Genomic DNA, 25,658 nt, shown 5'->3' on the forward strand with positions numbered 1-25,658 from the left:
TTCAACTTGTTTGACTGATTAGAGATGGACATGGTTATGTAAAGCTGCATTTATAGCTTGGGTTATCTGATATATTTATAGTTATATGTAAAGCTGCATTTATAGCTTGGGTTATCTGATATATTTATAGTTATATGTAAAGCTGCTAGCTCTTTCTTCAATGATCATCTACTAGAATTATTAATGAGACATTTCCTGTTTGTGTTTATTCAGTTGAACATGCAACTTCTTGAAAAGAAGGCTGAACTGTTAGCGGAATATTTTGGTATTAGAATTGATAAGCAAGGAAACCTGCATAGCCTTCCACTGGTGCTCGACCAATATACTCCTGACATGGACCGTCTTCCCCGTTTTGTTTGGACTTTGGCAAATGACGTATGTATGTCTACCGATTATCATCAATATTTTGGATTCTTCTCTTGAGATCTTTTCATCTTTTATAGATGGGCAATTTCATTACTGAAAGAAATAAGCATAATTTTTCTTACTTTGGCCTTTGTGATGACATTTTTCTCCGAAAGGCTAGAAGCTGATAAAATTATTTGAGAAAACATTATTCTAGTGCAATATCCTTATCACCAAAGAGTGAAGTCTGGAGATTGTAGCTGGTACATCCTGAAAGGTCTAACCTAAGAATCAAATATCAATATCTGTTCAAAGTCTTTAGAAATTCTAGACAAAAATTCTATTGACTTGTTCATATGCTCTACAAGAAAGATAAATTGTTATGAATCTCTAAGACATAATAAATGAGTTAATGTTAAAATTAAGTCAACAGGTTCGTAGTATCATACCATCACAGTTGTCAATTGCTTCTTTCATTGTTTGCTTTGTTAGTAGTGGGGCTTATATCTAGGTTATCTTCATCCATTGCCGTAAAATTAGAGGTCTATTAGTGCAAAATGCCTCTTTCATATCTTACTGTGTAAATCTAACGATAGGTCGCTTTGTTTGAGTCAATGATTTTCCCTTTTTACAAATATTTAACTCTTGTACAAGACCACTTGCTTCTATTTCATTGTCCTCTTCATGTTAAATGCTGGCTTTGTCTTTACTTGATGTAGTTGTGTTTGCTAAATTTTCATTAGAGGATAAATGTTCTGCCAAAGTTTGGGATGAGGGTGCATGTTTTTGGGTTGGATGGAGAGATCCCCTCAAATTACAAGGAAAAACACAGGAAAGGGAAGGGAATATGAAATAGGGGACACCCTTTCATCTCCCATTCGAACTCACTTCAGATTTGATTTAATAGTCTTTAACACTCTTTATGTCTGTCATGTGTGTGCAAGCTTACATTCTTGTGTAACATGTATTCATTATTACCAAGCACAAATTATAAATTTACGCCATAATGCCATATTCAAGGAGGTTTATACCGGAGAAACCCTCTCGAGGAATAGAACTCCAGGTTTGAATTAGTAAGTCTGCAAACCACAGACTATGCTTACAATCTTTGAACTCTACTCTTGCAAGAATTACTGGCCTGCAAAACTTTTGATACAGAGTTTTACATTCCTGCGTGTACAACTTCACTTCTACAGAATTGATTTTTGACAGAGTTCTTCATACGAGTTTTATAGTACAACAGGAAGAAACATGAAACTTTCCTGCATTATTAATTATCAGGCCATCTCCTATTCTCAATAGCACTTACAGAACCCTTGTTTGTGCCTATTTTTGTCTCTGCTAAGCTTTGGCCCTGCCTTTGCTGGCTTATGAGCAACTTGTTTGAATTTAAACAATCCAATATTGATTTTATTAATCAAGAATGGCCACACTTTGTTACAAATCGACATGGAATTTGCGATGTCAATACAATTTTGGCCTACTCTGGTAATTTTTATCAGCCTAGAGCTTGGTCCCTGTTACAGCAAAATATCACACTTCTCGAGATTAAACCCAAAAACTCAAGTGCAAGATCCTGTGTACTCAAGAGAGGGCCATCTGTCATCTCACCAATTCTCTTTTCACTTATGGCCAGCTTTCCTCCAGCTCAAGGGGGGTTCCCCCTATTAGATCTTAGGAATTGAATGGCCTAGTCAAACCAAGTCAATAGAACCCTAAGGCTTCTACTTCTTGAAGATAGGATTGCTAGCTTTTTAGGGTAAATTTTGATATCTGAATTCAAAGGGAAGTTTCCCAAACACACACAACCAAGGAATTACAAGGACAGTAAAACCCAACAAAATGTTATAAATGATTTAAAAGGAAAAAGGGCAATGGAGGATAGAAGATCAATGCCTTACCATGCAAATATATTTTCGAGGGAACATGGGGCAAAGGAGCTGTTACTGCTCAAACTAGCAGGGGTCCTAAAATGGGATCTTAGAAGAACAACTGCTAGCTCAAGAGCAACAATGGAGCTTTAGCCCACTATCACCTCAGCTAAGGCTCCCTACTCTTTACTGACTTTCATCGATGGGAGATGGGAGGAGACCAAGTATGTAAGGAATCACCTATGAAGAGTAGATCAATGAAATGGATAGGAAGTGATTCCAATAACCCTTTCCTAGGAGAAACTCAAGATTAGGGCTTTCTTGCTTTGTAAGCAAGGTGTAGGGTTCTTTAGGAGAGGTTGATGAGGATTTGAGGGCTAGGTTTAGGGAATATGACTTGTAATGGAGTTTCTTAATCCTCAAAATCCTTATGGAACTTGGTTTCCCAAGTGATCTTTGAAGAATTATCTTCGAAAGGTTGTGGGACCACTTGAGACCACGTGGATGCAAAATTAGGTCAAGGGGATGGAATTTATCAACCAAGGGTGTGCTTGACCTAATTAAGGGGGAGAAAGGGATTAAAGGAGAAATTTTCTTTGAATTTGATGCAGTAATCCCAATAAGGTCACTAGCCCAGGGAAGTTGTTAAAATTGAAAACTAGGGCCAAAATCCACCTTGGACAACTCATATGATGAAGCTAATATTTTTATTGGAATCCTATTTACGAGAGGTGTAGGATTGATCTAAAGATCATCTCATTCTGACATGTACAAATGGAATTATGAGTTTATTTTTTTTATGGACAAATTGTCTAGGTCGGCCAACAAATTTATGTAGGCTCAAATCCCAAAAGTCATGTTTTTTCATCCTCACTGTTGCATATAAATAAAAGGAGCATCTACCTCATTTGAACACTCATCATCACTCACATACCTCTCTCTCTCCTCATCTGATTGGGTCGTACGGATTTCTGGGCAGCTCCTCTTCTCCACACATGCGAAGGGCTGACTGTACTTTTTTGTTTTCTGCGTTGACCAAGTTGTGTTAAGTTGACCAACGTTGACTTTTTAGTTAGGGCATCTTGTTGACCGCAGTTTTATTGGACAGATTTGGCTATGTTTGGGCAAGTGAATTTTGTATATTGTATTCTCTCTCTATGTTGAACTTTTGAAGAATAATAAGGAGACTTGATCAAAGGGTTTCCCTAGATTGGGGGTTTCCCCTGGCATTCGCCAAATATTGTGTCCTCTTGTCTTGGCTTGTCCTCTGCTTTTTATTTATGTTCTATTTGCATTTATTGTCATGTTAATGTGGTTGCTAATCTGGAAATTGATATTGGGCTAATAAGAAAAATTGAAGTAAATTGCTCTTAAGCATAGAACATACCATTGTTATCTAAAATTAACATAAATGTAGGGCAAAAAATGGTCCACAAGCTAGGGGTTGCAATATATCGAGATTCCACCTTCGGATTTGCTTCAAATTCGGAGGCCCTCTAGAACAAACTCCAACGTAGTTGTGGAACAAAAATTGAAGTAATTGAATGGCTAGTTTGTGAGGTAAGTGATGCCCTAGGTGACCTATGTAGGCTAGGCCTAGAAAGAAAGAGAAAAGGTGAAAAGAAATATTCTTTAAAGTGATCACCAGTGGAAGACCAATGCCTTGCTCTTTGGGAGGGATGGAGTCATGGATAAATTATGGTTTGGCTTGATTTCTGCTTGTGAAGGAGGCTCAAAAGACAACTTCGTTGGGCATTAGGGCTTAATGGAAGTAGCTTCAAGGTCATTTATACTTCACTCAACAATATTTGGTGACTTATCAAGACAAGGATGTCTCTAGGAACAGTCATTCATTCAAATATGGCCCAATCATGATACAACACTATTTAGAGATTCAATTTCCACAATTTCGTTCTAAGAAAAGCAACAAATAAACCCTAGAATAGAGAAAATCCCATAATCATGAATGCAACAACATAAATAATCAAAATAGCATTAACACATTACTTACATTTAAGAAGAATATATCCAATCACCAAGATATGCCAATCATCAAAGCTCCAAGACAAAGAAGAATAACCAAACATTGAAATTCATCCATTCATCCAAAAATCCCCTCCTTCAAAGAAATGCGAAATTCTCACAAAAGAAAATGATCAATCAAAGTGATGATGAATAAGAGAGAATGCCTCTCTTCTATTTATGCAATCCTCTAAGGGATTCGAATGGCCTAATTTGGACTAAAAATGCCCCTAGAATAAAATAATGTGCATATTAACAATACTTTTGGTGACAAGCCCACCAAACTAGCTCAAAATCAAAAGAGTAAGCCTCTCAAGAGGTCGAATGATCAATAATACATTTTGTTGGGCCTTAAAGGAGGCCTAGTGAAGTCCATAGGTGCCATAATGTGAGAAAGGACTCCCAAAAGCAGTGGACAAGGGGTTGGCCCCTTGTTTTTCAAGTAATAAACCTGAGGTACTCCTAAATGGGTGTGGGGGCACACAAATGTCCCCATGGGTCTCCAAACAAATCGAAGATGCTTGTAGGCCATCTGCATGGGCTTGAATGATGGTTTAAAGGATGCCACATCATCATACAGGTCCTGGGTCATTGGCCAAGTGCATGATGTAACTGTGGGGTCAACTGGGCATGGTGAACTAGGTGCATCTTCCTCATCCAAAAGGTGAACCACACGCAATCTCTGAATGACTTTGGGGATCCATGGAATGTTGTTTGTTGCTGTGGAGGCCCATGGCTCTCTACACACACCCCACATGTGCCAATGTCGGGGGGTCAGGGCTCTGTATAGGGAGACCAAACACAAAATGGAAACCATTTGCAATCCTGCATAAGATTCAATGCGTCCCAGTGCCTTCCAGCATAGCAAGCCATCAAACAAATCAAGTAAAAGAGTTTATGAACCATGGGAAACAAGTGGGCACTTCATAATGACATGCCCTTCCATAGTCAGGTTTGGAATGTACTAATGTATGCAAGCTCGAGGCTCCAGGAATGAGAGCATGATGTGTAAAGTATAGCAGTGGATACCCCCTTTTAAGGTGGGGTGGTTCATCGCCTACTAGGGGTTCGGACAATCATGGGTTCCTGAGTGATAAAGGAGGGTCATCTATGTTCGAAAATAAAAAATATTATATTAGGCTTTGTTTCTCCTTTCTTGATAATTTACTTGTGAGTGTGTTAGCTTCTTTTACTTCTTTATTATCTTATTTTTCATCAAGCAATTATACATACATGAAGATCACAAAACAAGAGACACAATATATAGGCACATGCCAGGGCAATACCCCCCTTGAGGGGACACCCAGTCAAAGTAATTCTTCCTTTTAATAGTATTCTTTGAGACACTTCACCCTAGACCAAGACTAGACTTTCCTTCCACACCATGTCAGCCTCAAAGATCTTCGACCCTTTCCAGCAACTTCAACTATGCAGCAGTTCCCAACAACATGTAGCTTCTGATAGCAGCAAAACCCTAGGAGACTTTGATCGCCTAAACAATACCACGAAACAGAGAGAGAGAGGCACCGAATGTTCGATTTTCCTCTTCTCTAGAGACTCCCCCAAACTCACAGTGCTTTCTTTTGAGAAATCGAGGGCATTCAAAGTTAACAATTTCTCTACTTGATAATTGCCTGTGATGCACTTTTACTTCTTTGTCTTATGGTCTTTTCTTCGTTAGCTTATTAATGTGTTCTTTCATCAAGACAATTACCAAAATGCATAAAAGGACAAGTGACACCGTATGTGGGCTTCTCTAGGCAGGGCCAAAACCTCTCACCTCTTGAGAGGAAAACCTGATCAAAATTCTTCTTCTAGATCTTCAATTGATAAGTACCAAGACCATGACACAGACCCTTGACTCTAGTGTCCTTCCAAGAACCTTGTCACTAACCTTGATGCTCTGCCTCTTTCTTTCTTCGCCTTTCTTCTTGACCTTGAACTGCTTCACCCTTGCTCCTTCTAGAGAAACTCGGTCTCGATATTCTGTACCTTCACAACTTCCCCAGAGAATCTCGATCTCTACTTCGATCACTCAGAAGATACCTTCCTTCGCTATCCCAGAAGAAACTTCACTTTGCAGGTCCCAGAAGAATCCTTCTTCGTATGCCCAGAAGAATCCTATCTACTGCCTCTTTCGCTAATCTAGAAGATCCTTCTTTGCTGCCCCAGAGGAGTGACTTTCTTAACCCTAGAGGAAACCCTTTCACTGCCTTTACTTCACACTTTCTTTTGCACCCTTCTTCGTACTTCTCTTAGACCGAAATCAGATCGAATTTCTTGCCTTGAATGGAGGCCGAGTTCTCCTATATATACACCTCCTCACTGGGTCTTTAGGCCGACTTGACAGCTGGAGTTTAGGCCGACTTGTTCTAGCAGTTTCTTCATCGTTTGTAGGCCGACTTGAAGAGGTTAGGTGACAAGTTCTTGGAGGACACTTCACATAGATAATATTTACCTTTTACAAAGTGTAACATGACTTCATTTACATGACAATGACTCTTACATTTTATGACTAGATGATAAATAAATCCTAAAGACTCTTAATGGGAGTCTTGACTCAAAAACAAAATGTTGATTTGGGGTAGCATCAGATGTGCTCTAAGCCTCAAATTTTGCTGGGAGGCTTGGACATAGGTATTCCAAAGAACCCAAAAAGCGTTTTGGGAAATTCCACCCAGAAGTGATTTTATTAAAATAATTAATATTCTTAATGGGTTGCTAAGTCTAAACTTAGGAAAATTAAAATAATAATGGGTATTAATCTAATCAGGGGTGAAACTTTAAAAAAAGCCATGGATCAAGCCAAAACGATTTGAGCCTTTGATTATGTTTTAATCTAGGCCGTTGGTTGTCCAACAGGATGATATAAGAAGGGGCTTGAGGGTCATTTGGAAAACACACAAAGAGATAGAGAAAATCAATTTTTTGAAGTGAGAAGTTCTCAGGAGGAAAAATTGATTGAGGAAATCTCTTGCAATTGAGGGGCAGGGATAGCAACTTTCGTATAGAGAGATTCTCAGCGGGAGATACATCAGTAGAGAGAGACAGTAAGTGATCCAGAAGCTTCCATGCAGAGGCTGATGCAGGGCCAGAATGGTAATGCAGAAGTCAGAACTAGCGCAGAGGGAGAGAGACAAGTCCGAATTCTGTAGAGGAATTCGATTTTCAGAAGCCGGGAGCTTGGGTGTGAGACTGGGAGGCAGAAATCAAATTTCCTAGGCAGCAGATCGATCAGCCAGAGGAGTGACGCAACACCTAGAGAGCTTGATGATGCGCTGACGCAGGCATTGCGCAGAGACAACACAGAGGTAGCCAAAAAAACTGGGAGGCAGTTAGTTTGGGGCTGGATCAACCATGATTTCTTAATGATTGTGTGAGGTAAACTCACAAAGCTTCTCCCAGTACTTCTCTCTGTAACTGAATAACCTTGTGAGGTATTCAAATTTTTCTATTGCTTAATAATATAAAACCCTCAGAGCTACTGTACCAGTTTTCCCGCATTGGGTTTTTCTGGGGACTATTTGTCCAAAAATAATTGTCCTATGTGTTGTATTTTTCTTTTTTGCTCATTATTTTGTTTTTGCATATATATAAATTAAGTGAAGGTTGCAGATGTATTTACTTCGAAATTTACCGTAGAAGACAATAAATAACTTGCATGATTTAATTAAGTAGGAGAAGTAACATCAGTTTGCTGCAGTAGGGATTTTGGTGTAGGATTTTCACATGGTATCATAGCGGTTGATGTGAAACAAGGAAGAGAAGATCTAGCATTGAAGCAAGGGCCAACTAGCTGCAACAAGTAGCAGCTCGAATTCCTTGAGGGATTGCACAGTTCTCGCCAGGAGGGCTATATTTTCGTGGGTGGCTCTCTCTGCGTGAGCCAACAGTGAGGTAAGACTACCAGATCGAAAAACTTGCCAAGGCAGAGGGAGCTACGTAGAGCTAGAGGGATGCAGTTTTCTGCTAGCTGAATGTTGGGCAAAAAAATCGTTAGAAGGAAGAAGCAGATCGCATAGTGAGGGAATACTTCCTCAATATTTCTTACTGAGGAAATCAACATTTCTCATTTGCTGAGCAGGAGCTTACCAACTCCATCAAGGAGTGCGTAAGGCAACCTAGGAGCTATGCAGTAGGGAGAAAGAGGGAGTTGTTCGACAATTTTCGGAGGATATGGCAACTAGTGGCTTGAGGGATCAGGACATGTTGGACGGGGCTTCCAACTATGCCATTTGGAAGGCTAGAATGACTTTCCTTCTAGGTGAACATGCCCTCAAGATGTATGTTGATAATGCGGTAGCTGTCTCAGCGGATGTGGATCCCTGAAGAAGTACAGAGATGAGATGGCTAAGGCAAAGAGGATGATCCTGGATGGATTCAAGGATCACGTGGTGTGCCATGTTGCAAGCAAAGCAACCGTTAAGGAGATGTGGGATGCCTTGGCCACATTGTATCAGGGATCTTCCGAGTAGTGGAAGATGTACTTAGAGCAGAAGCTGAGATCTGCTCAGAAGCAGAAGGGAGAACGCGTGGATCCTTTCCTCACGAAACTGAAGGAGACTGGTGATGAGCTGTCGGTTGCAGGACATACACCTCAGGATTCAAAGTTAGTGAGGGTGGCTCTAAATTCCGTCTCGGATGAGTGGAAAATATTTGTCCAGAGTATCTTGGGCAAAGTAGCATTGCCGAATTGGTATGAGATGTGGGCAGCTTTGAAACAAGAAGAGCTGAGGAGAGACCTGCTCAATGTAAAACTTGACGGGAGCAGCAACAACAGCGTGTCGAAGCCGAAAGTGGAGGAAGAGGATAACACAACCCTTGCATCAAAGGGACAATAGGGGCAACAGAGACGAAAGAAGGATGTCTCCAAGGTGAAGTGTTTTAGATGTGGCGAGATGGGCTACTATGCATCGCAATGTCCTTTAAAGAAAAAGGACAAGGATGAGAAGCATGATTCGAAGGTTGCAACTGTGAAGATCGATGAGGAGGAGTTCGGCATGACAGCGAAGATACTTCCAGGAGGGAGGTGGGCTGATATAGAACTGTAGTTTGACAAAGCTATAGATGGGCAAGATCCTTGAGGAGCCCACCTCTTGGATCATCACCTTGCTACGGGAGCCCATGATCAGGAGTAGCGGGATGGTGGAGACTAGAGTATCAGTTGGTCCCATGGAGTGTTGACTTGACAGATGCAGTGGCTAGTAGCGACAAAACGTGAGCAACGTAGAGCATAGAGTCAACAATGCAGTGGCATCAGAAGAGAGTGTGGGACTAGCAGCAATTAGGATTTCAGCACCGAGGTGCATCCACTGGATACTTGTCTAGTTTTGGGTGTTTTTAGATGCTTCTCTCAGTAGCTGAGTTGCAGTACGGATGCAGTATTAGCAGTGACAATGCTAGCAACATAGTAGATGCAGCGTTTGAGAGGGAGTTGTAGTACAGATGTAGCATTGGCAATGGTAGTGTCAAAGGCAACAATACAATAGCAGCAACAACGCAATGGTTGATGGATAACATGTCAGGCATCAAGCGCAAGGACAATGCTTCAGAGAAAAGAGCAGTATGCAGTAGCAGTGTATTGCTAGAGCACATTCCTCACTAAGAGGGAGTGTTGATTTGGGGTAGCATCGGATGTGCTCTAAGCCTCAAATTTTGCAGGGAGGCTTGGGCACAAGTATTCCAAAGAACCCAGAAAGCGTTTTGGGAAATTCCACCCAAAAGTGATTTTACTAAAATAATTAATATTTTTAATGGGGTTCCTAAGTCTAAACTTAGGAAAATTAAAATATTAATGGGTATTAATCTAATAAGGAGTGAAACTTCTAGAAAAAGCCATGGATCAAACCAAAACGATCTGAGCCTTTGATTATGTTTTAATCTAGGCCATTGGTTGTCCAACAGGAAGATATAAGAAGGGGCTTGAGGGTCATCTGGAAAACACACAGAGAGATAGAGAAAATCGAGTTTTTGAAGTGAGAAGTTCTCAAGAGGAAAAATTGAATGAGAAAATCTCTTGCAGTTGAGGGGCAGGGATAGCAGCTTCTGGAGAGAGAGATTCTCAGCCAGAGATACATCAGCAGAGAGAGGCAGTAAGTGATCCAGAAGCTTCCATGTATAGGTTGAAGCAGGGCTAGAAGGGTCACACAGAACCAACGCAGCGGGAGAGAGAGAAGTTTGAATTCTGCAGAGGAATTCGATTTTCAGAAGCCGGGAGTCGGGGTGTGAGACCAGGAGGAAGAAATCAAATTTCCTAGGCAGCAGATCGACCAGCCAGAGGAGTGACGCAACACCCAGAGAGCTTGACGCTGGGCTGACGCAGGCACTATGTAGAGACAACACAGAGGCAACTAGAAAAGCTGGGAGGCAGTAAGTTTGGGGCTGGATCAGCCACGATTTCTCAATGATTGTGTGAGGTAAACTCACAAAGCTTCTGCAAGTATTTCTTTCTGTAACTGAATAACCCTGTGAGGTATTCAGATTTTGCTACTGCTTAATAATATAAAACCCTTAGAGCAGCTGCACCGGTTTTCCCGCATTGGGTTTTTCGGGGACTATTTGTCCAAAAATAACTTGTGTCCTATGTGCTATTTTTTTCTTTCTTTCTCAGTATTTTATTTCCGCATCTATATAAATTAAGTGAAGGCTGTAGAAGTATTTACTTCGAAATTTATCGTAGAAGATAGTAAATAACTTGCATGATTTAATCAAGTAGGAGAAGTAACATCAGTTTGTTGTAGTAGAGATTCTGGTGTAGGAATTTTCACACAAAATCCCTTGCTCATGAAACCCATGAAGCAAGTCATTATAATAATTTTATTTTTCTTATTTACATCTCATTACATAATTACATGTCATTATGAAGATCGAACCTAGTTACACTTTTGAACACTCCCTCTTAACTAGGGAGGTATTTATAATGGTACTTCGACTTTCTCAATATGAAGAATCTCTCATAAGAAGTATTTGGATTTGTAACTCCATTGTATAGCATCATATCAACCAACATTGTTATATAGCAAGGCCTTGACTAACAACTCTATCTCTCCACAAGATCAGAGCACAATGCTGGCGAGACCAATGATTTATAAACACACTCATCATTTTCTCTCTCGGAACATACCCCACTTGGGTTCTCTTAGGATATGCTCCATAAGGACTATTTTTTTCTTAGACTCCCCAATCCAACAAAAAATATTGCTCCTCCATGACTACTCTTTCATGGGATGCCCTGTCTCATCCCCTAAGAGTATCAAATGCCAAATGATTACACAATCCTCCATTATGTCTTCCCAAGTGAAGACCAAAATGACATGTCTATCTCTTCTTTTCAAACTAGGAGGTTATATTCCATTAAAGGAATGTACTCATTCCTATTAGAGAGGAATGTACCTAAGTTGTTCGCTTAGGAATTTCCCAAGTTTCTTCCAAGTAAGAAACTTCTTTTCAGGCTCCTTCTTAACCATGGACCTATTGCAGCTCCTCATGTGGAGAGCTTGAAACAACCAACTACATGAAGAGCTCCTTCCTTGGATGTCATGAATTTCTTCTTCGTTAAGGAGTCTTCATCTTTGTGAACTTATACATAGGGCACAAATCATCCATCACTTTTATATGTGAGTTAGTCATGTCCTCAACTCATCAGAAAGTGATCCAACAGTGAAATTTTATGCCATATTTTTGGGAAGGATATTACATCCTTCTATATGGTTTGCTTGGAAGTCATCCACAAATTTTCCTTTGGCAGTCCTACATAAGCCCATCCAGACATTAGTTCAAAAATAGTAAATGAACACTTTAAATCAAAATTACCTTTGTGATGATATTTCACCATGACATCTTCCTGTAAGTATCAACATCCTGCATGAAAATTGACACATCTCCCACATATATCCATTGTCAAGGGTCTCTATCTTTTCTGACTTCTATCAGAGCCTTCAAATCTTTCTGGGAGATATTCTAGTCAAATCCTCTTGGACTTCGAATGTTGAATGCCTTCTAACTTCGTTGCATACTATCATGATCTCTTCGTCGCATATTATCATGATCTCTTCCTATCCTTTCATACTTCATGCCATGGAGCTTCCAATCATAGTTCCTTGATTGTAGTCAATATACTCATGATTCATATGAGAACATATTATGTTGATTTCATCTAGTGTGACTTATGCTTTGCTGCAATCTTTCGGAGGAGGAGATCTTCTCTTCTTTTGATCACATTTCCCAAGATGGAAATAGTGATCCATATTATCTACAATCATATGACATGGCTTTCATAATAATCTATTTAAGCATACATACCTCATCTTCCTTTTAGTCATCCAAACTTTCTGTAGCAGCTTCATTCGAAAGGACGTTATCCTTTAGACCTGCTTTCCTGTTGTGTAAAATACCATCATACCTTGAATCCCACGAGTTGGAATTCTTGATGAAACATTTTATTTCTTTCTAGATCGGTGAATCCTTTGATGAGGATTCCATTAGAAAACTTGAGGATCTTTGATATCCTTATCTGGCAGATGTTTATTTTATTGACTATGATGGTCCCAGTCGATGATGACCTCTGCTTCTTTCAATAAGTATCAATGAGGTTTCTTAAGAGCTTCTTATTCTTTGTAAACAATTTATTCTAGACATACTTTCTGCTTCCCATGTCATGAGCTCTTATTTCTAATGCTTCTATCATGGTGCTATTTCTAATCTGATGCATTCTATTTTATTTACATTGCATCTTATCTATAGACAAGTGAAAGGTACCTTCTAGTGAAGAAGATCATCTCAGTCAAAGTAGAGATCTTTTTCTTCTTCATTCTTAAGTTTCTTTGACTCAGGCTATTTCACTTCTTCAGTAATGTGGGCTTCTTCTCTATTCCTCTTGTCCTTACTATGGTTAGGACAACCTCTTTTATAGTGCCCAAGTCCTTGACCTCCATAGCATCTTACATTATCCATGTTCCTTCTCTTCTTTTGAGGAACAAACTTTCCAAATTTCCCTGTTCTTCTAGTCGTAAGAGCATATGCTTGATTCTACTCATTTTTTCCAACATCAATCTTTGCCTTTATTCTGGTATCTTCGATCTTACAAAGTGACCATAGATCTTGAAATGGAGTAGTCTTTTTCTTCCCATATAGTCTTGAAGTGAAATTACTCCACTCTTCCGGTAGTGCATTTAGTACCACTGTGGTCATCTCTCTATCAAACATAACTTCTCCTAGTTCTTGTAGTTGATCTCGAATTTCTAATATCCTCATGAAGTATGAGGCTATTCTATCTGTTAATCAGGGTTGTCATTGATGTCAATATGGCATTGACCGAGATGTCAATATTCTTGAGATGCTTGGTCCGAGATGATGACAAGGATACCATCAATGAAGATGTCAAGCCACAAAGATGTCAAACCATTAATGAAGAAGTCCTAAGGAGCCCTTGAACTAACCATAATGTTGCATGTGCCATGATGATCTAGACCTTGACCCTTGATGACATATGGAGTCATACACTTGATGATGTCATACTCTTTAAAGAATGACCACACTTTGACATAATTGGAAGACTACTTTGGTGTCTTTGACAAATTAATGAAGGCTGCACTATGACGTATTATGCACTATTATTGAATACATGATGCTATAACTTCATCATGATGCTGGATACTATCATGATGATATTATTTGTGCAAAACAATGGAGAAGCCACGCTGTCCCCAAACTGTTCCAAATATTCTATGCATAGAAATTTAAGGACAGTCACAAAGAAAATTAGTTTTCACTACCTTAGAGGCAGCCTCTCAATGTGATTCCTAGACCATCTTTTAGAGCATAATTTTGCCTTTCCAATTAGCTATTACATAGCCCAAAACTCCAAACGGTTTGAAAGCTATGAATTTTTGAAGTTAATTTATTAAATCTGGACATGGAGCCGACCTGAGCAGCTGACACAAGTTGCCCTCCAAACAGGGACATGTCTTTTTGTTTTGCTGTGCGAAACCACTATATATAAGGATTTCAGACCTCATTTTAGCCAAAATATTTTGGTGAAAAACACATAATTCAGTGGTCATTTCAGAGATAACACAGGACAACAAGGAGGTTGTGGAGGACAAGGAATATTTCAGTTTGGGTCTTTTTTGATTGGCTACCTGTGGAGTAATATATTGCAGCTCGGTTACACCTCAGAAATTGCGGATAGGGGCAGGAGGCTTAAAAACTCAACTGTGGACAGTTTCCTAAAATAATTCTTGTGACAACCACCTATTGGAGAAGTTCAAAGGCAACAACCTGTGGTGACTAACATCGTGGACCAGTAAACACGAATTGCTGAAGTTTCTGTGGATTACTCTTACCCCTCCATACCTTGGATCACTGTTTTGACAGTCCTGTAGGAGGCTCAGACTTATTAAAATTTGGATTGGTCACCTACAACAGCTCGGACTTTGAGACAAAACTGGAAAAAGTTATAAACTCGGACTTGCTGCAGTCTTTGACTTTGTGACAGCCTTTTGAAGGCTTGAGCTCGGACCTGTTGGGTGCCCAGAATTCACCACAGAACAATTTGAAGGCTAAATTTAGGGGCTCGGACAATCAGCATTTTGGAGCTCAGTTCGGATAACAGATTGTTGTTCAGTCAAGGCTTGGACTAGGGCTACAAGAGGACCTCACCACAGACTTTCGGACCTAGACACCAGTGAGCTTGTAGAGCAGACTAGTGTTTTGGTTGAATGATTGGAAGTCTGGGTTTTTGCATTTGTGACCTAGGAATATTGTGGAAGACCTCCTTGAAGACTTGTCCAAAGCACTATTGGAGCAGTGAACTGTATAGTGTCTTAAGAAAGATACTCCTTGGAAGCCTTTGTTGCAGACCTTGGTTGAAACAATATTGGAGATTGGATTTGTTGTGTTTGGACAAGGACTTCTTGATCTATTGAAACACTTGTTGAGGATAATCTGAAGCAAGATTAAGCAACTTTGTTGAAGATTGTAGAAAGCAGAATTGTGAAGCACTTGAAGGATCCTTGAAGACTTGGTAAAGCAACTTGTTGAAGGACATTGTGTGCAGACCTATTGAAGCCTATTGGAGACAGTCTTGAAGACCCATGATGAAGTCTTCATGAGGTGAACTCGAAGAAGTTTTGTTTGGGTAACATGAAGAGCAATGGTGACACCTTCATGTGAAGAACAAGGTTGTCATTGATGACGTGACGTGGAGACTAACTGAAGGCATTGCTGAAGATTGACAAGGCTCGGTGAAGAAGACCTTGGGAGCTGTGAAGTTCAACTAAACATATCTTGATGAAGTGAAGCTAAGGGTTGGAGCCCAAGAGGTTGGAGCCTCGAAAAGACAATGTTGGTGCCTTGGAGGATAGGGTTGGAGCCCTAGAGGATCGGTGTTCTCAAGAAACCAGTTCGGAGCCTGTACTAGAGAAGGGTTGGTGCCCCAGGGGTTGGAGCCTCTAAACACAAGGTTGGTGCCTTGAGAAGATAGGGTTGGTGCCCTAGAGGTCGGAGCCTCACAAAAGTCCAAATTGGTGCTTGGCAACAGGTTGGAGCATGGGAGATTGAGGATTAGTGTCTTCATCTAGGGTTGGAGCCCTATATACATTGTACTTGATTCATTGTAAATAATATATTAATAAAATCATTTATTCCTATTGTTCATTTTGTGTTCTAAATATAAGTGATCTAACTGGTAAAAGTAACAGTTGAAAAGAAATACTGATTCACCCCCCCAGTGTTTCCAACAATTGGTATCAGAGCCAGTACCTTCACTCAAAAGCCTAACAGCTTGAAGGTTGATCATTAGAACACAAATGGCAAAGCCAAGGAAGAAAGTTTCCAATCCTCCTAAATATGTGTCTCCCTCAACCACCGAAATTGAAGTCAATCAATCTGTGAAGGTTCCATTGTTCAATGGAAACTTTGATATATGGGAGGAAAGAATGAGGAATTTCTTAAAGACTCAAGGCATTGAAGTCTGGAAATCAGTGATTGCTGATAGCATGATGGATGGAGAATCCAAGGAGTGCAATACAAAAGTGATGAAGGCAATCTTGAATGGGCTACCAGATTCTATAAAGACCAATTTTGAAAAACGTTCATCAGGAAAAGGCATATGGGATAAACTTCATGATCTTCACTCAAAAGGAGCGTTGACAATGATCTCTAGTCAAGCAAATGATGGAAAGCAAGAAGGAAATCCAGAGCCCATCAAGGAAGTTGAAGATAAGAGTGATAACATCAAGGCTAAAGAAGACCTAGAAGAAGAAGAGAATGAAGAAGATTTTGAAGAAGATCTCCTCACTAAACTTATGGTTGCCATGGAAGAGATTAACAATTTGAAAAAGGAAAATGAGGAACTTAAGAAGAAAGCGCAAGTTGGTGACCAGGACAAGACAAGGAAGGAAGTTGACCTTGTCAAGCTTCAAGTACAAGAAAGAGATGAGGAGCTCACCAAGATTAAGGAAGAATTTCATCAAAACAAGAGAAAGCATCATGAAGAAGTCATATCCATGACAAATCAATTGGATAAGGCAAAGAAACGGGAAGATACCTTGTCAAACCACCTTGAACAAAGGCACAAGAGCTTGAACAAACTTGAAGTAGATATTGGTCAATACAAGGAAGAGGTCTCCTCCCTTAAATCTCAACTAGAAGAAGCAAGGAAACAAGCGCAAGGAGCTGAGAAGGTGATGGAAGCTTTGACATTCATAGAAGGACAAGTTGATGAAGTAGAAAAGGAGAGAAACACCATGATATGCGAACTAGAAGAAAAGGATGATGACATCACCAAGTTAAAATCAGTAATCACTTCTCTTAAGGCCCAATCATGTGAAGCAACTAAGATGAAGGAACAAATGGAAATCATACTATCAAAGAAGGATGAAGAATGGAAGAACATGAAAGAAGAAATTGTCTTTCTTAAAAAGGAAGTTGACTTGTTGACTAAGAACTTGAAGAGTTCTCAAACCCTAGATGACATCCTAAGTCATCAAAGGCTTCCCCTTGATAAATCAGGTCTCGGCTATGTAGGTGAATCCTCAAGCAAGAATGATGCAAACCCTAATGCTTCAAACAACAAGGATGTGAGGAAGCTTGGAGGAAATGTTGATGCTCGTAGTTTTAGCAAAGGCAAGGAGAAGAATCAAGAACACATTGAAAGAAATCCTACTCCAAGAAGACTTGCAAATGGTGTCAAGAATACAAAAGGAAATGAATACCATCAAATAATCCCAAGGAAAAAGGACTTTAGAAGTACATCAAGGAAACCTTCTTCTCCCAGGTACCAAAAAATATTTCTTGGTTATTGTTATTCTTGTACAAACTTTGGGCACATGGCAAAAGATTGTAGGGCATATCACAAAGATAATTATTATGGTCCCCGTCAATCTCCAAGAAGCAATTTTGCAAGAAGTCATCATGAATTTTTATGCATGAACAATATAGAGTGCTTCAAGTGTCATGACATTGGACATTCGGCACGTGATTGTAACTTCACTTGGGCCCCTACACAAGCTAGAACCATACTAGACAAAAAGGTTACACAAATTTGGAGAAGGAAGCAAGCACTATTTGGAAGTCTCTTGAACTCACTAGCCAACAACACATGTTGTTGACTTGATGATGTCATCCTCGATATTCCAAGTATTTGATGGGGAGAGTCTGCCAAAAAGACCATGCATATAGTTAAGGGGAGCTTATGATGATTAAGCACTCTTGCAAAAGCTATCTGTTAATGGGCTCTATGAAATCCTTGATGAGCCACTTGGACATTCATTCTTTGATAGATCATTTCTCAAGATCACTCTATTGAACAACGTGATCTCTTGTCTATCCAATGGACTGTTGTTGAAGATGTCTTCCACTTGATCACTAAGTAGGTAATCTTTCTTGAGCTAGAGGAGGTTGTGCAGACAGGGGGAGTTGGTTCATCACATAAAGGAATGTAAGCACATCTATCATGAACCACATTGCAAGAAAGAAGAAGCATCGTGATAGGGGGAGTAACATACCTATGAAGAACTACTATTGATGAAGAAAAGAAGCAGCTTGACAGGGGGAGTACTTCGGCACCCTGTTTTCCATTGATGTCAATGGGGGAGAGAATGTTGGAAGGGCTAGAATATTGCCATCAATGACAAAGGGGAAGATTGTTAATCAAGGTTGTCATTGATGTCAATATGGCATTGACCGAGATGTCAATGTTCTTGAGATCCCTGGTCCGAGAAGATGACAAGGATACCATCAATGAAGATGTCAAGCCACAAAGATGTCAAACCATTAATGAAGAAGTCCTAAGGAGCCCTTGAACTAACTATAATGTTTCATGTGCCTTGATGATCTAGACCTTAACCCTTGATGACATATGGAGTCATACACTTGATGATGTCATACTCTTTAAAGAATGACCACACTTTGACATAATTGGAAGACTACTTTGGTGTCTTTGACAAATTAATGAAGGCTACACTATGACGTATTACTGCACTATCATCGAATACAAGATGCTATACCTTCATCATGATGCTGGATACTATCATGATGATATTATTGGTGCAAAACAATGGAGAAGCCACACTGTCCCAAAACTGTTCCAAATATTCTATGCATAGAAATTTAAGGACAGTCACAAAGAAAATTAATTTTCACTACCTTAGAGGCAGCCTCTCAATGTGATTCGTAGACCATCTTTTAGAGCATAATTTTTCCTTTCCAATTAGCTATTACATAGCCTGAAACTCCAAGTGGTTTGAAAGCTATGAATTTTTGAAGTTAATTTATTAAATCTGGACATGGAGCCGACCTGAGCAGCCAACACAAGTTGCCTTCCAAAGAGGGACGTGTCTTTTCGTTTTGCTGTGCGAAAAACACTATATATAAGGATTTCAGACCTCATTTTAACCAAAAAATTTCGGTGAAAAACACATAATTCAGTGGTCATTTCAGAGATAACACAGGACAACAAGGAGGTTGTGGAGGACAAGGAATATTTCAATTTGGGTCTTTTTTGATTGGCTACCTATGGAGTAATATATTGCATCTCAGTTACACCTCAGAAATTGCGGGTAGGGGCAGGAGGCTTAAAAACTCAATTGTGGACAGTTTCTTGAAATAATTCTTGTGACAACCACCTATTGGAGAAGTTCAAAGGCAACAACCTGTGGTGACTAACATCTTGGACCAGTAAACACGAATTGCTAATGTTTCTGTGGATTACTCTTACCCCTCCATACCTCGGATCAATGTTTTGACAGTCCTGTAGGAGGCTCAGACTTATTAAAATTTGGATTGGTCACCTACAACAGCTCGAACTTTGAGACAAAACTGGCAAAAGTTATAAACTCGGACTTGCTACAGTCTTTGACTTTGTGACAGCCTTTTGAAGGCTTGAGCTCGGGCCTGTTGGGTGCCCAGAATTCACCACAGAACAATTTGAAGGCTAAATTTAAGGTCTCGGACAATCAACATTTTGGAGCTCAGTTCGGATAATAGGTTGTTGTTCAGTCAAGGCTTAGACTAGGGCTACAAGAGGACCTCACCACAGACTTTCGGACCTAGACACCAGTGAGCTTGTAGAGCAGACTAGTGTTTTGGTTGAATGATTGGAAGTCTGGGTTTTTGCATTTGTGACCTAGGAATATTGTGGAAGACCTCCTTGAAGACTTGTACAAAGCACTATTGGAGCAGTGAACTGTATAGTGTCTTAAGAAAGATACTCCTTGGAAGCCTTTGTTGCAGACCTTGGTTGAAACAATATTGGAGATTGGATTTGTTGTGTTTGGACAAGGACTTCTTGATCTATTGAAACACTTTTTGAGGATAATCTGAAGCAAGATTAAGCTACTTTGTTGAAGATTGTAGAAAGCAGAATTGTTAAGCACTTGAAGGATCCTTGAAGACTTGGTAAAGCACCTTGTTGAAGGACATTGTGTGCAGACCTATTGAAGCCTATTGGAGACAGTCTTGAAGACCCATGATGAAGTCTTCATGAGGTGACCTTGAAGAAGTTTTGTTTGGGTAACATGAAGAGCAATGGTGACACCTTCATGTGAAGAACAAGGTTCTCATTGATGACATGATGTGGAGACTAAGTGAAGGCATTGCTAAAGATTGACAAGGCTCGGTGAAGAAGACCTTGGGAGCTGTGAAGTTCACCTAAACATATCTTGACGAAGTGAAGCTGAGGGTTGGAGCCTCAAAAAGATAGGGTTGGTGTCTTGGAGGATAGGGTTTGAGCCCTAGAGGATCGGTGTCCTCAAGAAACCAAGTCAGAGCCTGTACTAGAGAGGGGTTGGTGCCCTAGGGGTTGAAGCCTCTAACGCAAGGTTGGTGCCTTGAGAAGATAGGGTTGGTGCCCTAGAGGTTGGAGCTTCACAAAAGTCCAAGTTGGTGCTTGGCAACAGGTTGGAGCCTAGGAGATTGAAGATAGGTGTCTTCATCTAGGGTTGGAGCCCTATATACATTGTACTTGATTCATTGTAAAGATTATATGAATAAAAGCATTTATTCCTATTGTTCATTTTGTGTTCTAAATATAAGTGATCTAACTGGTAAAAGTAATAATTGAAAAGAAACACTGATTCACCCCCCCTCTCAGTATTTCCAACACCATCTTCCTTGGATATCTTCAGTTTGTAGAGTTCTTGCCTTAAGGAGATTACTTCTCTGGCTGTACTTACGGAAAACAACTCTGCCAGTTTGTCATATATAGCTTTTGCGGATTAGAGAGTCTTTTATAGATTCTATAAGAATCATTTGGGCTCTCACTTCTCCCTTCATGTATCTAGCATGAGCTTGAGTATATTGTTTTGGAGGCTAGGTTAATGATCCCTTAATGTGATCCATGACCTCATTCTCAATAAGATTTAGGTCAATCCTTTTCTTCCATGTAAGCAAATTTACAACCCCAACTAATTTATTGCTTTCCTTGCAAAAAGACATTTTGATATTATCATATATAGTCATAGACGTACTTGTAAGATTGTTGTTTGCTTCCTTCTTTATCTCGATGTTGGTAGAGGGCCTTCTTCTTGAGTGATTGATGAGAGAAAGCTTGATTCACGATCCCACTTGAGTTGATGATGTCTGAAGTGCTTCTAGGGTTTCGATCTTTCTTCCTGACTTCTTTTATCTAGGGTTTCTTTGATGTAGATCTTGATTTCCTTGATAGCCTTTGACTTTCTTTGATACTTTCTTTGAAGATCGATTCTTGTGTGTCAGCTTGCTTTGACTACCCCTTCTTGTCTTCAGGACCTAAGCTTTGATACCATGTTGAGAAATCTAGGGCATCCAAAGTTAACAATTTCTCTACTTGATAATTGCTTGTGATGCACTTTTACTTCTTTATCTTATTGTATTTTCTTCATTAGCTTATTAATGTGTTCTTTCATCAAGACAATTACCACAATGCATAAAAAGACATGTGACACAGTATGTAGGCTTCTTCAACCAGGGCCAAAACCTCTCACCTCTTGAGAGGAAAACTTGATCAAAATTCATCTTCTAGATCTTCAATTGATAAGTACCAAGACCATGACACAGAGCCTTGACTGTAGTGTCCTTCCAAGAATTTTGTCACTAACCTTGATGATCTGCCTCTTCCTTTTTTCGCCTTTCTTCTTGACCTTGAACTGCTTCACCCTTGCTCCGAGAGAAACTCGGTCTCTATCTTTTCTACTGCACCTTCACAACTTCCGAGAGAATCTCGATCTCTAGGTCTTCTTGGTCTATACTCCGATCACGCTGAAGATACCTTCCTTCGCTATCCTAGAAGAAACTTCACTTTGCAGCTCCCAAATGAATCCTTCTTTGTATGACCAGAAGAATCCTATCTATTGCCTCTTTCGCTGATCCAGAAGATCCTTCTTCGCTGCCCCAAAGGAGTGACTTTCGTAACCCTAGAGGAAACCCTTTCACTCCGTTTACTTTGCACTTTCTCCTGCACCCTTCTTCGCACTTTTCTTAGACTGAAATCAGATCGATTTTTCGTGCTTTGAATGGAGGCCGAGTTCTCCTATATATACACCTACTCGCTAGGTCTTTAGGCCGACTTTAGCAGTTTCTTCATCGTTTGTTGATCGACTTGAAGAGGTTAGGTGACAAGTTTTTGGAGGACACTTCACATACATAATATTTACCTTTTACAAAGTGTAACATGACTTCATTTACATGATAATGACTCTTACATTTTATGACTAGATGATAAATAAATCCCAAAGACTCCTAATGGGAGTATTGACTGAAAAACAAAATCCCTTGCTCATGAAACCTGTGAAGGAAGTCAATATAATAATTTTATTTTTCTTATTTACATCTCATTACATAATTACATGTCATTATGAAGAAAGAACCTAGTTGCACTTTTCAACATTTCCTCCTTCCGGCAACAAACTTCACACTTCCCAACTCTTCTAGAGATATCAAATTGCTTGAGAGAGTGAGTGCTACAAATGAATTCGACCTCCTTCAATATATAGGCTTCTTGTGGCTCGAATGGGGGTCCTTAGGCCGACTTGATCTTCCTTAGACTGACATGACCTAGAGGCTTCATAATTCATATTTGACTTGATACAAAACCTTTTTACATGATTCGAAAGCCCAAGAAGGGTCTCTTCGAATGTACAATGTAATATTCCTAATTAGCCATGGCTAATTAGAATATTCGATTTTGCTCAATTTTTCCTTATATGGTTATTTGTAAATAAAAAGGTGAGGAAAAGGGGACATAACGCACTTTAGAATAAAAGTCACTTCCTAGGAGCACAACGCTGTGACTTAAAGGGGAGCAAAGGGGGGCCAAAGGACCACGTAGAGATGGGGTGTAACGAATAAAATATATAAATAATATAAATATAATGTAAATGATAATAATCATAATTAATTATTAGTTAAGTAGTAATTAGGTGTAAGAGGCATGTTTAATAAGACATGACTCTTCATGAAGAGACGCTTGCGTGATATATAAGCAAGCCTCTTGTTCTCATTGTAAATCATTATCATACTCATTCTTATTCATTTTATTTAATATAATATTTATATCCTAAATGGATATTTTGACATTCCAAGTTTCTGGAGTAATTAATTCTTAGAAGGAACTTTGTTCGCTTCATTTGGTATCAAAGCCACGTTTGGCTGATCACCAGGCCTTTGGCTATCAATCTATCATCAACCTTGTTGCTGTCATAATTGAAGCGTTTCACTATATATTGGGAGATTCTCCATTTTTTTAGGCCTTTGGCCATTAAAAAAAAAAATTAACCAAAAAAAATATATAAGTAAATAAATTAAAAAAAGAAGAAAAAAATAAAAAGTAAAAAAACAAAAAACAAAATGGATACAAAATCTCGTACCAAGTATACTTAAAGCTTTTTATGTGGAGAAGCCCGTGGTTTAAAAAACAACCCATGGTAATTGCCCATGTTATTTTAAAAAGTTAAAGGAAAACAAAGAAAAAAGAAAAAACAAAAGGAATACGTTTTACTTTTTACGTGGAGAACATTTTAACGGAAGTTTTAAAAACAACCCATGGTAATAGCCCATGGTATTTTAAAAGTTAAAGAAACAAGAATACAAAAGCTCTTACGTGAAAGGTAAATATTACTTTTTACAGGAGGTTTTAAAAACAACCCATGGTAATAGCCCATGGTATTTTAAAAGTAAAAGATATTTTGATAACATTGGAGAAAAAAAAATGTGATCTAAAATAATTTTAATCGTTCAAATCTAAAGATTGTGACCGTACCAAGAGTCACGTCTCATCCAAATTGTCCGAGAAAAAATATTATTATAATTATAAAAGAGGGTACTATATAAGCCTTATATAGTTACATATAAAAGGAAAAGTGGGTTTCAAAAAAGTATATATAAATTTTATATAATTATAATTTTATAATATATATAAATTATTATTATATAAATTTTTTATTAAGAGAGCGAACCAAAAAAAGAAAAAGAAGAGGAGAATATTTGAAAAATATATATAGGAGAAATAAGTGATATTTTATAATAAAAATAGCTCCAGTTGACATATTGTTTACGTAAAAACATCAAGGAAAAAATGGAGACTAGTAATGAAAGGTTTCCTGAAACCCGTAGTACATGTGTTCGCACACTATTTAACATCAAAGGATCACTCGCAGGAAGAGACATCATAATCTCTATCAGTCCTACTGAAAGAAGTAATTATGTTAGTCCTAAATGTGCTAATCAATTGGTGATTCCTGAATCAAATATAGTTGAAACAAATTTTCTTGGCAAAGAATACGATATAAGCAATTTACACCTAAATATTGGAGATTATACTTTTACCTCACAATTCACCGTGCAAACCCTATCTTTTAACGATAGTGACATTGTTTTGGGATCACCATGGATGAAAACTCTAGGTTCCTTTATTCTAAATACTAAGAAAAAGTTTTTAACATTTTCTTACAAGAAGAAGAAAATAACGCTCCAAGATGTTACACTGAAACCTAATTCAGTAACGCCAGAAGATATATCGGATATTTCAAAAGTAATTTCTCAAGAAGGTAAAAAAGTACTACAAAATATGCAAAATGAAATTGACAAAATCACTATTGACAAAAATGAAGAAGTTTCTCGACTTAAAAACCATAGTGAAAAATTGCTGACGCAAATTAAGATACTAAAGAAGGATAAGAAGTCATTAGAAAACCAGGTACAACAACTTATCAAGAAGGAAGCATCAAATGTAGGAATTCAAGTTGATGACAAAACAACACATACCGATTCAGTGAATGTCACAACTCAGGAAGAAGACAAGCAAGTTGAAGAAAAGACGCGCGTGGATGTTGCAATTCAAACGATGAACATCCCCAATGAATGTTTCATAACAAACTCAACATCTTCGCCAGAAGAAAATATAAAAATTGTCACATGCCCAGTAAGGAAAAATCAAACAAAAAAGGTGCCATATTAGCATTCGAATCATGAGAATAGACGAATCAACCATGCTACATATTTGAACAAGTCAGAAACGAAACAACAAACTGATGTTCCGGATAATAGTGATGTAATCTCAATCCAGTCTTATGCTAACAAGTCGTCACAAAATTCCAGTGATCAGAATGCTATACAGAAGATTAATCTGGGATGGTTTGATCCCTTCTCGGTGCGACAATTTTGTTTGTCACTAAGAAGATCATATCAACTTGTATCGACGAGGATGACTATTCCAAAATAGAAAGACTTTCAAATCCGAAAAAGAGATCAAGCTTTTTTCATCGACAAGCTTTGAGGACAAAGCTTTTTGAGGAAGGAGGCAATCTAACGAATAAAATATATAAATAATATAAATATAATGTAAATGATAATAATCATAATTAATTATTAGTTAAGTAGTGATTAGGTTGAAGAGGCATGTTTAATAAGACATGACTCTTCATGAAGAGACACTTGCGTGATATA

General features: G+C 38.8%; 1 protein-coding gene across 4 annotated transcripts in view; it reads left to right on the forward strand.

The window, feature by feature from the left end:
- Positions 1-25,658, forward strand: part of MLH1 (MUTL-homolog 1) — a 503,175-nt gene that overhangs the window by 324,201 nt on the left and 153,316 nt on the right. For 2 of the 4 annotated variants that reach the window (XM_089416223.1, XM_089416224.1), the window contains exon 13: positions 214-375. The exons of 1 other annotated variant lie outside the window; for it this stretch is intronic. In XM_089416223.1, coding sequence (XP_089272349.1) covers positions 214-375 — 162 coding nt within the window. Of the gene's footprint in view, positions 1-213; positions 380-25,658 lie in introns of all 4 variants that reach the window. One more of the 4 variants, XM_089416226.1, reaches the window with a different exon arrangement.

The sequence above is a fragment of the Pinus tabuliformis genome, chromosome 3_2, assembly GCF_031772625.1.
Source record: "Pinus tabuliformis cultivar Carrire ecotype Pingquan chromosome 3_2, CPIR1, whole genome shotgun sequence".
NCBI classification, from domain to species: domain Eukaryota; kingdom Viridiplantae; phylum Streptophyta; class Pinopsida; order Pinales; family Pinaceae; genus Pinus; species Pinus tabuliformis.